The 12,889-nt window shown below is 40.8% G+C and overlaps 1 protein-coding gene across 1 annotated transcript; it reads left to right on the top strand.

Annotated features, from left to right (window-relative positions):
- Window positions 1-2,391: 2,391 nt before the first annotated feature.
- LOC123769682 (uncharacterized) lies at window positions 2,392-11,909 on the top strand (the record flags this gene model as incomplete). Its single annotated transcript, XM_069335346.1, is given in 4 exon segments — window positions 2,392-3,411; window positions 8,147-8,236; window positions 10,421-10,623; window positions 11,793-11,909. Coding segments are annotated over 4 exon segments (568 nt in total), but the record flags the coding sequence as incomplete, so codon positions are not given.
- Window positions 11,910-12,889: the final 980 nt, after the last annotated feature.

Raw genomic sequence — 12,889 nt, 5'->3', positions numbered from 1 at the left:
GCGTCTCTACTTTGACCAATATTATTCCTGACACACGAATGAACTGAATGAGGAAGCTGTTTCAAAATTAATTAATAATCATAACAAAATAACCAGTGAACAATATAAAATGAAATGGAGACGACTCCCTGAAATTACAAAGGAGGAAGACAAGAGAGTTTATATAGCCCTTAGCTTAGTACCGAACCTTACACAAATACACAGTTTCAGCATATACTGATCTCGAAAACATAAAAATAACATTATAACTCTAGAGCAGGAGGCCTTCAGAATATTTTACACAACATACCTTCTTGATGGGGTTCTAGGAGTTCTTCTACTCCCCAAGCCCGCCCGAGGCCAGGCTCGACTTGTGAGAGTTTGGTCCACCAGGCTGTTGCTTGGAGCGGCCCGCAGGCCCACATACCCACCACAGCCCGGCTGATCCGGAACTTCTCTTAGAAAACAGTCCAGTTTATACAGTGCTGTTTGATTGTGCCTATGACACTTCTGCTCTTCACTGGTTCAATCTTGCATTTTCTTCCATATCGTTCACTCCAGTATGTTGTTATCTTACTGTGTAGATTTGGGACCTGACCCTCCAGTATTTTCCATGTGTATATTATTTGGTATCTCTCTCGTCTCCTTTCTAGAGAGTATATTTGGAGAGCTTTGAGACGATCCCAATAATTTAGGTGTTTTATCTCGTCTATGCGTGCCGTATATGTTCTCTGTATTCCCTCTATTTCAGCAATCTCTCCTGCTCTGAAGGGGGAAGTGACAACACTTCCGGGACAACACAAGTGACTTGAAGAGTACAACCATTGTGATGAGATCCCTGGATTTGAAAGTTCTCGTAATCCAGCCTATCATTTTTCTGGCTGACGCAATATTTGCATGGTTATGCTCCCTAAACGTTAGATCGTCGGACATCATTATTCCCAAATCCTTGACATGCTGTTTTTTTTACTATGGGATGATTCGATTGTGTTTTGTACCCTGTATTATGTTTCAGAACCTCATTTTTGCCGTACCTGAAATTTATCACTGTTAAACATCATGTTATTTTCTGCTGCCTAATCGAAAACTTTGTTGACATTTGCTTGTAGTTTTTCAATGTCTTCAGCAGAGGTAATTTTCATGCTGATTTTTGTGTCATCTGCAAAGGACGACACGAAGCTGTGACGTGTATTTTTGTCTATATCTGATATGAGAATAAGGAACAGTAGCGGTGCAAGGACTGTACCTTGAGGTACAGGAGCTGAGTGCATAGGCATATTGTCACTTTCTCTTTCAAACTCTTCCGAGTTTGTTGTAATATCCGTTATATTATCTGCAGCTTGAATGTTATTCATGAAGAAGCTGTCTGGGTCATCAACTTTCATGTTGTTTATTGGTGTGCTAAACATAGCCTCATACTGGCTTCTTAGAATTTCAGTAATCTCTTTGTTGTCCTCTGTGTATGTACCTTCATTTGTAGTTAACGGTCCATATGCGAGGTTCATTCTGGGGTATGTCGCCCCCAGGGTGTATAACCCCCGCCTAAAGAAGTGAATCCATTCTCAAAAGGTGGTATTCCTATAGCTACTGTGGATGGAATATATACTTCAAGAAGCTGATAGCGAGAAGGATTGCGACATTCTATACCTTGATTTTAGCAAGGTCTTTGATTATAGTTGGCATTTCCATTCTGCCTCTCCTCTCACACTCCCACCGTCCCTCTCCTCTCAAACTCCCACTCTGCCTCTCCTCCACTCTCCCACCCTCTCAAACTCCCATCCTCCCTCTCACCATACACTCCCCCCCCCTGCCAATCCTCTTACACCCACTCCTCATGTCTCCCCTACCGCGTCACTACCCCAATCTAATCGCTGCCTCTCCAAGGAAGGATTCCTAAAAAGGTAATGAATTTTCCTGTCGGATCTCTATACTGCCTTAATGACACGTTAGATAAACAGCCTAATATTTAGTGTAATACCGACGTTGGCTGAGTTTGTTTTTTGTGACATCGTTCCTCTGATCCTGGTCCGTTTGACGCGTTAGGTGGGTAATGGAGGCTGGTAGACGGAAACGGAACTGTATGTAATGTTTGTTCAATGAGTGTTTCGACTTAAATATTTTTATTTTGTATACTTCCTAAGCACAGCACTCAGCTCCTGTTATATGGCGGGAATCTTTGTTGACAGCTGGAAATTCAAAATATTGAGTTTAAATGTTGTTTTTATTCTAAGACTTCTGTATGTCAAAAGTATACACGCGCGCTCACTCGGATGAAATCCTATTCATGAATTTATGTCAAGAGTATGACAATAGTCGGCATCAACGCCTGTCCAAGATAAGGTCCTTGATAGCAAGTTCAGATAAGATTGTTTGGGGTGTTATCGCGCGTGATGTGTGGGCCTCCCTGTATTGTCCCAGCTGTTGAAGACTATGCTGTGCTCCTCGCTCCACTCTGCTCAGTGACTTTAAAATTTGCATCTCTTTATTTTACTTGCACTTGAGAAGATTTCAAGTGTAACATACAAATTGAACACTAAAGGTGTACGTAGCCTATTGTCAGAGAACCGTGAAAAACACTTCTGTTGACTAAGGAGAGTAAATACTCTTTTAGTGTAATGTGAAGCTGGATTGCGGTGTGGCTTATATATACAGGCATTGTTCTCGTAGACTCATACGAGAAGACACTAGGCTTCCCCACGAGGACTGTATCACTGGCAAAATTCTCGTGTTTATTTAAATTAATATTACTATCATTGCCAACATTATCTTCAACTGTCTTGTTAAATTTGTTTTTCATAAGGAAATATTTGGTATATAACTGTTGACCTGTATAAACTGCTCCCCATCATTACTATATGCTGTACGCGTCGTGTGTTAGTCGGGGTTCATACCCAAGCACCTGAAATTGGATCTACTTAACTCGCTTTAGTGAAATTTAAGCGGTGCTCAAAGTGGCAACCTTGATGTTTCAGCCCGTGACTGTATACCCTTCTCTCTCATAATTGCTCAAGTGCCCAAAGGAAAATTATTTGCATTGTCCCTTAGTAAATCATAACAAAAACTGCCAACAATATGAGAGATATACATGAGTGCTTGTGCTGAAATAATTATATTATAGAAAAAAATTACAGGATGAAAAGATTTTCAGATAATTAAATATGAAGCATGACGCGATAACATTTTGAAAAGTGTAAACTGAAAGAGAAATTATGAAAATAAGTGATAGAGTTACCTGATTCAAGAGGCCAGGCGCCAGGCTCCTCCTGCTGGAGTGATGAAGCAGTCGGTGAGGAGAGCCATGGTGGGCCTCCTGCTGGCGACACAGCGGAGGTGGGCGGCCATGGGCGTGACGACGCTCCTCTGGGGCGTGGGCGTCCTGTGCGTGTTCATCCTGTATCTTGCGTACATGCAACCCACAGGTGTACATGTCGTGTAAGTCGCTAACACTGGAAGCTCGTTCAGTGAGAGCTCATTGTTATTGTTCTGTCTATTTTCTACCATGGTATTTGTTCCACCATTCAGTTACAATGGTAATCAGAATATACACATATTCTTCTGTCCTCTGTGGATAAGGCTAGAGCTCTGAGACACTATGTACAGGAGAGTTATTGAGCACTCAATAACAGAGGGTGATTTCAGTGCTTTTACAAAGGAAATACAGATACAATTTGACAACATATTTATACATTTCCGTCTGCTTTTGATGGGCAAGGTCAGAGATCTTAATGGAGTGTGCATCACTATTATGTAGGCTTCTATTAAGTGAATGGTCAGCTTCTGAGGGAAGAAATGTTGAAACCTGGATGTGTGGATAGTTTGCAATCAAGTAATAACGTGCTTGTCTTGGAAGCTAGACGTAGATATATAAGAATACTTAGCAAGAGGGTAAATATAAAAATGTTGTGGAATCCTTCTCACATTAGCCTGCAGGAACATGACAAAGTTGACGCCCTTGCTAAGGTTGCAGTAAATAAAGACAGTATTGAACGGAATCTTGAGTTATCAAATAGGTCCCTTAAAAGTGTCATTAGACAAGAACTCCTGGATGGATTTGAAGAAAGTAGAATTGTGCAAACTGGAGCTAGCAGGTCCATTGTTCATCACAATGAAATGTGTGAAGTAAAACATGTGTATGGGGCAAGTAACAAAGTAAGTAGACTAACAGATGTTGTCACAACTCGTATAAGACTTGGCTACAAGTATCTCTGGCAGTTCGGCTTGTATAGGGATCTAGATGAAGTAAAGTGTAAAGTGTGTGGACATAGGCAGGGACACACACTCGAACACTATATCTTGGATTGTAGTAAAATTGAGCCATTTAGAGATAAATCTAAGTTCACTCTGTATGACATGTCAACCTATCTTATTACTATCGATAAATTACCTGAAATCCTTGCACTGTATCCATATTTCGCTTCCAGTAGATAAACGACATATGAGATGAAGAAACAAGTAGTGTATTGTGAAGACTAAAAATAAACAGAAGCTACCCTATGACTATCTCCATTGGTCAAACTATTATGTATTAGCGATAAGACCTACCATTAATGTATAATGACTTACTGTAAATATATAGCTCTTACTGTAAATATATAGCTCTTGAAATAGCACTTTCTCTGTAACTAGCTGACATGTAACTATAAGGTGTGAAGAATAGATGAAATTGTTTATGTAATAATCTAAGATGAGGCCAAAGAAATAAATCATAAAGACCTTTTGTGCCCTCTGTAATGCTTTTTGCGCTACCGCTCACAGGATGGGTATGGGGTGCACAATAAACTAGCTGCCTCCGGCGGCAACAACAACAAAAAAAGCCCAAGTGCAGGTCGGGTTAGGTGGGTTGCTTGGGTTCGCGCGTTTCTGGTTAGAAACGCTTTGTTTTCCATACGTTGTGGATAGTCAAGAGAACGAGCTGCAGAGCCGAACGTAACTGTGTGGTAAAAATTAGTGAAACTATTCTCCGGAGGAATATATATATATATATATATATATATATATATATATATATATATATATATATATATATATATATATATATATATATATATATATATATATATATATATATATTGTAACGGTTCTATTGTTACGTAAAGTATGGTGACAAATAAACACAGACACTAAGATACTATATATATATTTGGTCGAATATACAGAAGTACACAGGTGATACTTTGGTGTGAGTTGGACGCACTGAGCGTCGGTACAGTATCTCGCAAGTGTCTGCTCTAGACCACACTTGAAAGTAGACTCTGGTTAATGTTTGCTATTCTGCTGCTTATATGCTCGGGCAACACCTCACCGTGTTGCCCGGGCAACGCCTCACCTCATTCATCTCCAAAGGTTGACAGGAATATTAACAAAGCATTTGGAGCGAGTATATTATTGGGATAATCTACTCGCTACAATATATATATATATATATATATATATATATATATATATATATATATATATATATATATATATATATATATATATATATATATATATATATATATATATATATATATATATATATATATATATATATATATATATATATATATATATATCAGAAAGAGCTCCTCTCATGAAAGGTTCTACTCTAGGTTCTAAATATTATTAAGGTGTCAAAAATCGGTAACATCTAAGGCACTCAATTTGTGAGAAAATTCACAGATGAAAGCACAGTGAAAAATAACAAGAGCGAGGCACTTCAACATGACTGTGTTTACCTAGACCATAACTTCTGCTCGCGTGATGCCTGACAATAAAAATTCTGGCGGGAACATCGGCTTTGTTAACACAACTGAATTGTTCAAATATGGCGAGAACTTGTAACCAGAAAAGGCGGGCTGGTGACTTGGATGTTAGAGGGGATGTTAGAGGGAACAGGACACGTTGAACAGGAAGAACAACATATTTGTTCACATACGCAATATTCTGCAACGAATGTTATATGTTGATTCCTTACCCATACTACACATAAGGGGCATAACTGGCCGACCCCTCACAGTGTTCAAGAGAGAACTGGATAAGCACCTCCAAAGGATACCTGATCAACCAGGCTGTGACTCATACGTCAGGCTGCGAGCAGCCGCGTCCAACAGCCTGGTTGATCAGTCCGGCAACCAGGAGGCCTGGTCGACGACCGGGCCGCGGGGACGCTAAGCCCCGGAAGCACCTCAAGGTAACCTCAAGGTATGCCGTCACTCGAAAGCTGAGGAACCAAATGACGGTGCGTCCGGTTTATGCTTACAGCGTCAGATGTATATATTGAGCTGTCAAGGCAACTTCCATATCTAGGTTAGAAACAGTACTCTAAGAGTGTTAATATTTAGGGGACAATGTGAGAATTTACAGGAGCAGCTGCTAACCTATGGTTTTCTCACTGCATGAAGTACTGCTACATGTAAGGCGACATTATATGTCGTAGAACCACATGTACATTACATAGTACATATAGTTCGTGTAAATCGTGCTGGCATACTTAAAGTACGCAATGAAGTGATAGAAGTTTATAATGTAAAATATTCTAGGGGGGGGGGGAAGGGTACCTGGTCGTCCCGGGATAGCCTATCAGTCCCCCGAACACACACTTCACCCTTCTTCTCTCCCGTTTCCCGCCCTCTGCTCTCTTGCGTTCTGTTATTTCTGTAGTTCCTCTACACCCTTGTATTTAATTGCCTTGCTTCCTCGCATGCCCGATTAAACCATGGATTCCTCTTTTGCTTTTCCTTTATTTCCTTTTGGGCTGGGATGAACTTGTTTACTGCCTTCTGACACCTCTGTGTGACGTAATCCATCATGTCTTGTAAAGACTTTCCTCTGAGTTTTGTTGTCCATGGTATTATGATATTTCTGTCAGGAATTTTCTCATCTCCTCATAGTTTCCCTTTTGGTATGCCAGCCCTTTACTTTTTGGTTCTTTTCTTGGGGAGGAGATTACCCATAACTCCACTAAATACGCAAATGTAGTCATTCATTCCAAGGAGGGAAGGGGGCTTCCAACTTAACTTCCCTCATGTCCTGCTCATTCTGGGTGAATATCAGATCAAGTCTAGCTGGTTCATCTTCTCCTCTCATTCTTGTGGGTCCCTTGACGTGTTGACTTATGGTGTCAGGATCGATCTGAATTTGAGGTGCTGCACGCTCCGTCCACCTAATAGCACGTCGCATTTGGACGTATACTCTACCTAAGGTAAAAAACTTACGTAAAAAAGATGGTAGTGGCTCACGAAATTGAGTGAGGTCTCGTTTTCTGTTCGTGGGTCCTTGTTAGGTTCAGGCACTTTAGTATAACAGTTTAGTGACGTTGGGAACGCTCAGGAGGACGGGCTGGGTGTTGAGCGTATTCTCTGTGGTGCTGAGCATGTTCTCTGAGGCGGTTCTGAGCATGTTCTCTGATGTTGTATGTAATTGGTGATTATATTACACTGTTGATACAGTGTATCAACAGTCTACAAAGTGAATACAAAGAGTGTGCCTTATAATTTAATGGTGTCTGGCACGTTGAACAATTGGTGCTGAGCATAAAGTGATCAAGTCTGTCGTCAAACCAAAATGGCGGCAGTTGGAAGACAAGCTGCTATCCGCGGCTTCATGTCTGAAGTGTCCTGATGGCTTGGAGATTGTTATTTAAATTTCATAATAGATAGAACAATTAGCGGACATTGAATGATCTGACTTTATCACTGGGTGCCCAGAATAGTTGATAAGCTGTATTGTCATAAATTTTGCGCGTAACAGTTAGACTCAATTAAGACTGAGAACTGGGAAATGCCTTGCAATGAATATATCAAAATTTAATGTTTATTTTAAATCCTGCTACTTTAACTATATATTTTTGTGACAAAGAAATAATTAGTTCTTAAAATTTTTCAAGTTTGAAAATTATTATCACACCCGCCGCAAATGTTACAAATTGTTTCCACGGTGAAAATTTTAGAATGTTCATATTTTTTTTGTGAATATTAATTATATTTATATAATGAATATTAATATTCACAATTTGGAGGACTCCGTTGCTGAGCCACAGCAACGCGTGGCCGGGTACAGCTAGTCTTACAACTAGTATACAGCTTATAAATATCTGTGATAAATATCAAATTTATATCTCCAAAAATATATTGTCATAATATTTTGTTAATGTTTTCCTCAGATATTTTAGTTTTGTGTTTGACAGGTGTGAGTGTGGGAGGGAGGTGGAGACGGCGGAGAGGGCTGCCAGGCACCTTCCTCACCTCATGGCTGAACTGGACCCGGCCTCTAACAGGTGCAGTATCTCTCTCTTAGGAGACAATTAGTGTCCGATTTGTTGATTTATTGTTAATAATTAAGGCAGTAAAGGAGGGACAGTGGAAACGTCTTTGACGCACAATTGTGAGACCTAGGTTCGATTCCCGACCGGGGCAGAAACAAATTTTCAGTTTTCTTTCATCTCGTGCACCTATTCACCTAATATATCAATGTTGGCATTTGATGCAAAACTAATGAGAATCGTCACGTCAGAGTTAGATTGTGATACATTGCAAGAGTATTTGGACACACTCAAAAAGTGGTCTGAAAAATAGCTGCTAGAATTTCATCCAGCCAAATACAAAGTTACGAGGATTGGAATAGGAGTGTGAAGATGAGTACAGCAATATAGGATGAAGAGAAGACAAATTCCTGAATCAGAAATGGAGAAAGACCCGGGAGTGGACATAACCTCAAGTCTGATGCCAGAAGCCCACATTAGCAGAATAACAACAGCCGCATATGCCGTGCTGGCAAACATCCGGGTATCCTTCACAAACTTGGACAAAGGAGCAATTTTTTTTTCTACCACAGACGTGGCCACACATTTACAATGCTAACCAGCATATATACATTTTCTTCTGTCTTCTTCTGACAAAGGCGCATTCCGAGGGCCCTATATACAGCGAAGGGGAGACTCACTCTGGGATATGCATTCCCAGCATGGAACCCTTACTTGAAATAGGACAAGTAGAAACTAGAAAAAGTCCAAAGATATACTCTCGACACAGAGCTGAGTGGATTGAGCTATGAGGAAAGACTGAGAGCATTGGACCTTACCGCGATGGAGGAAAGGTGAAACAGGGGAAGACATGATAACAAAATATAATATTCTAAGGGAAACTGACAAAGTAGACAAAGCAGCGTTGTTCAAAGCTAGCAACAGCAGATCGAGGGATCCTAGATGGAAACTATAGACATAAATTTGTTTATTTATTTATTTATGTATTTATTTATTTATTTATTTATTTATTTATTTATTTATTTATTTATTTATTTACAAGAAGATACAATGGCTTTGTGAGAGTACATAATATTGACGTTTTTACATGAGTCATAAAGACATCAGAAAGATCTTTTTCAGTGTTAGAGTTGACAATAAATGGAATAGATTAGACGTAAAAGTTGTTGAGGGCAATTCGATTCAGAGTTTTAAATGTAAATATGATAAAAGCGCGAGAAATAAGTCATTGCCTCAATAAAACAACGATTGGAAGGCGGAACTAGCTGCCTAGCTCGACCCTGCAAGCACATATGGTGCAACCCAACCTCCAAATTGACAGTACGGTTTAATACTAAGTGTAATAAGTACATTTCCTGACTGTCATACATAGTACATAATTACACTTATGTGGCTGTTACATTTACCTCCCCATTTATTCTCCTCGTTTTCTGTTAAGACACTCAGAATTTTATTTTGAAGTTTTCAATTTTAATTTGCTATACACAAGTTGAAAATATCAGGAATTTCTTTTTCAGTTTTATTAAACAATAGAGATTTTATACAAAATTTGAAAATATCCTGAGTTACTTTACAAATTGTTGATATATTTTAGTTTTGTTTTATTAGTTTTATAAAACTGTAATATCAATATAGCTACAGGTTAAGTACTAATTGTAATTAAGAAGCAATAACATGCTTATGTTCAAACACTAAGAAGGTTAGGTTAGGTCGTGGTTTTCTATTCAGCTTTTCAGGTAAATTCAAATATTCACAATTTATTTGACAGTACGGTTTAATACTAAGGGAATATAAGTACAATTCCTGACTGCTATGAATAGTACATAATTGCACTTACTAGTGCTGTTACATTTACCTCCCCATTTTTGGAGGACGGGCTGAACTTCACTTAGATAATTACACACACACACACACACACACACACACACACACACACACACACACACACACACACACACACACACACACACACAAACACACCTAGATGTGCTTGCAGGGTCGAGCCAGGCTCCTAGACCCGCCTTCCAATCGTTATTACATTAATGCAATTACTTATTTCTCACGCTTTCTTCATATTTACATTTAAAACTCTGAATCGAATTAGCTTGACCTCACGACACCTGCCATAGGTAATGCCAGACTGGAATAAGTTTATTATTACTTCGGTGTATCTCAAGACGAACCCTTTTGTGGCGTCAGGACGGCGGAAGAGGCCGCGGAGGCGTGGCACCCGTCCCTGGCGGTGAAGTTCCTGGTGGCGCAGGAGAACAGGGGCTCCCGCTGCCACGTCACCCCGGGGCTCTTCTCCGTCAGGCACTCCAACCTCTACTGGCAGGAGGCACTCGTCTCATCCACCACCTTCCTTATCTACGGTGCCTACTACGACACCAGGGATCACCACGGTGAGTCGTGACACGGCGGTAGGAGAGAGGGAGAGAGAGAGAGAGAGGGAGAGAGAGAGAGAGAGAGAGAGAGAGAGAGAGAGAGAGAGAGAGAGAGAGAGAGAGAGAGAGAGAGAGAGAGAGAGAGAGAGAGAGAGAGAGAGAGAGATAGAGAGAGAGAGAGATAGAGAGAGAGAGAGAGAGATAGAGAGAGAGAGAGAGAGAGAGAGAGAGAGAGAGAGAGAGAGAGAGAGAGAGAGAGAGAGAGAGAGAGAGAGAGAGAGAGAGAGAGAGAGATAGAGAGAGAGAGAGAGAGAGAGAGAGAGAGAGAGAGAGAGAGAGAGAGAGAGAGAGAGAGAGAGAGAGAGAGAGAGAGAGAGAGAGAGAGAGAGAGAGAGAGAGAGAGAGAGAGAGAGAGAGGGGGGGGGGGGTGTTGCACTGGAATAGTCTTAGGGTGATATTATTCAAACACTAACAAGAAAGACCCACACATTGCAGGTGACAAACACCGCCATGATGACACTAGCCCAATAATAGAACATTTCAAGCCTCTTCAAGACAGCAGAAAAACTCACTAGGAACAGGTTCATTCAAACCTCTGTAAACACAACCTTTGTTTGAGATTTCTGTCTTGAGTAACCGAGCACGTTCCCTTGTTTCTCATCCCATGACTCGACCTGTCTCGACTGTCGTTTATGTGGTCATCAACATCCTTGAGGCGTCGGGGATTTCCTGGCATGTAAGACGCCAACGATCTCAAGACTCCCTCTGGACCCAACTTCGTAAACACCCAGAAAATGGAGTCATTACTCAAGTGGTTCAGCCATCAGCAGACTTACTCTCGCTCTGCCTTCTGCATAGACAGAGGGTAGAGATCATTCATCCCTCGTCTCGCACGTGTCAGGAACACGTTCTCACAATAATGAGAGTTCAAGTAATCGTCAATTAAACAAATGAGAACTCTTGCCCAGAGATCTGGCTCCAACTTTACCCTAAAGTTTACACTAAACAAATTAAGTAACCCAATAAATCATCCTGTAAGATCATGCCTTAAGACGAGGTAAAGTTCGATAATAGTTATTAACTTCTTTAATGCAAGAAGAATGTTAACATTGTTTTGTAGCCCATCACACGTTAGTTAATAAGAATAGTACGACAGCGGTAACCATCCTCCGTCTCCTGCCCAGCAGAAGGGCCGCTGGTGAGAGTGTTAGTGATGGTGGAGGAGCCCTGGCCGCCCACACCCACCTGTCACCTCTGGTACTCCACCGACGCAGTACCCACAGCCACCAAGGCCATACGCATGGGTAAGTGTGTATTCATCTATATGTATTCACCTATTTGTGTCTGCAGAATCGAGCATCGGCTTTTGGATCCAGCCTTTCTCGCCTTAGGTTGTTTAAAGCAATGACTCCTGTCCTTCTTCTCTATCATATCTAATTTTAAGGCTATGAATAGTGTTTGCTTCCACTATGTGATCATTCAATTTTCCCACTACTCTCATGCTAAAAGAAAACTTTCTAACATCTCTATGACTCATTTAAGTTTCCACCTTCAACCCATGTCCCCTTGTTCTGTTGGTATTCCGTGTGAACATTTCGTCTATTTCCACTGTCAATCCACCAATCCAATATTTTGCATATTGCTATTATATCTCCTCCCTTCCTCCCTCTTTGTTTTAGCGACGTCAGGTTGTTCCTTCAGTCGCTCTTCATATTCCATCCCTCGTAACTCTGGGACGAGCCTCGTCGCAAATTTCTGAACCTTTTCCAGTTTCCAAATGTGTTTCTTCAGTTGACAGCTCCATGCTGAGGTTGCATACTCTAAGACTGGTCTAACGTAGGCAGTATAACGCATTCTAAATGCCGCCTTACTTAGGTTTCTGAATGTCGTTCTAACTTTTGCTAGCGTAGAGTACGTTGCTGTCGTTATCTAATTTATGTGCCTCAGGAGTTAGATTTGGTGTTACGTACAGTCCCAGGTCCCTTTCTCGAATCGTCACAGGTAGGTAGTTTCCTTGCACTGTGTACTGGCCCTTTGGTCTCCTGTTACCTAGTCCTATTTCCATAATCTGACCTAAGCCATTTCTCGAACCATCTCTGCAGCTTGTTCAAGTCCTCTTGGAGAATCCTACATTCCTCATCTGTCACAACTCGTCTCATTAATTACGCATCATCCGCAAACATCGACATATAGGCCTTGACTCCCGCTGAAATGTCGTTCACGTATATCAGAAATAGAACTGATCCCAGTACCGACCCTTGAGGTACGCCAATTGTTTTGATTC

Source organism: Procambarus clarkii, chromosome 1, assembly GCF_040958095.1.
Source record: "Procambarus clarkii isolate CNS0578487 chromosome 1, FALCON_Pclarkii_2.0, whole genome shotgun sequence".
NCBI lineage: Eukaryota > Metazoa > Arthropoda > Malacostraca > Decapoda > Cambaridae > Procambarus > Procambarus clarkii.
Note: the sequence above shows the minus strand (reverse complement) of the source record. Positions and strands in the feature narration are given on the sequence as shown.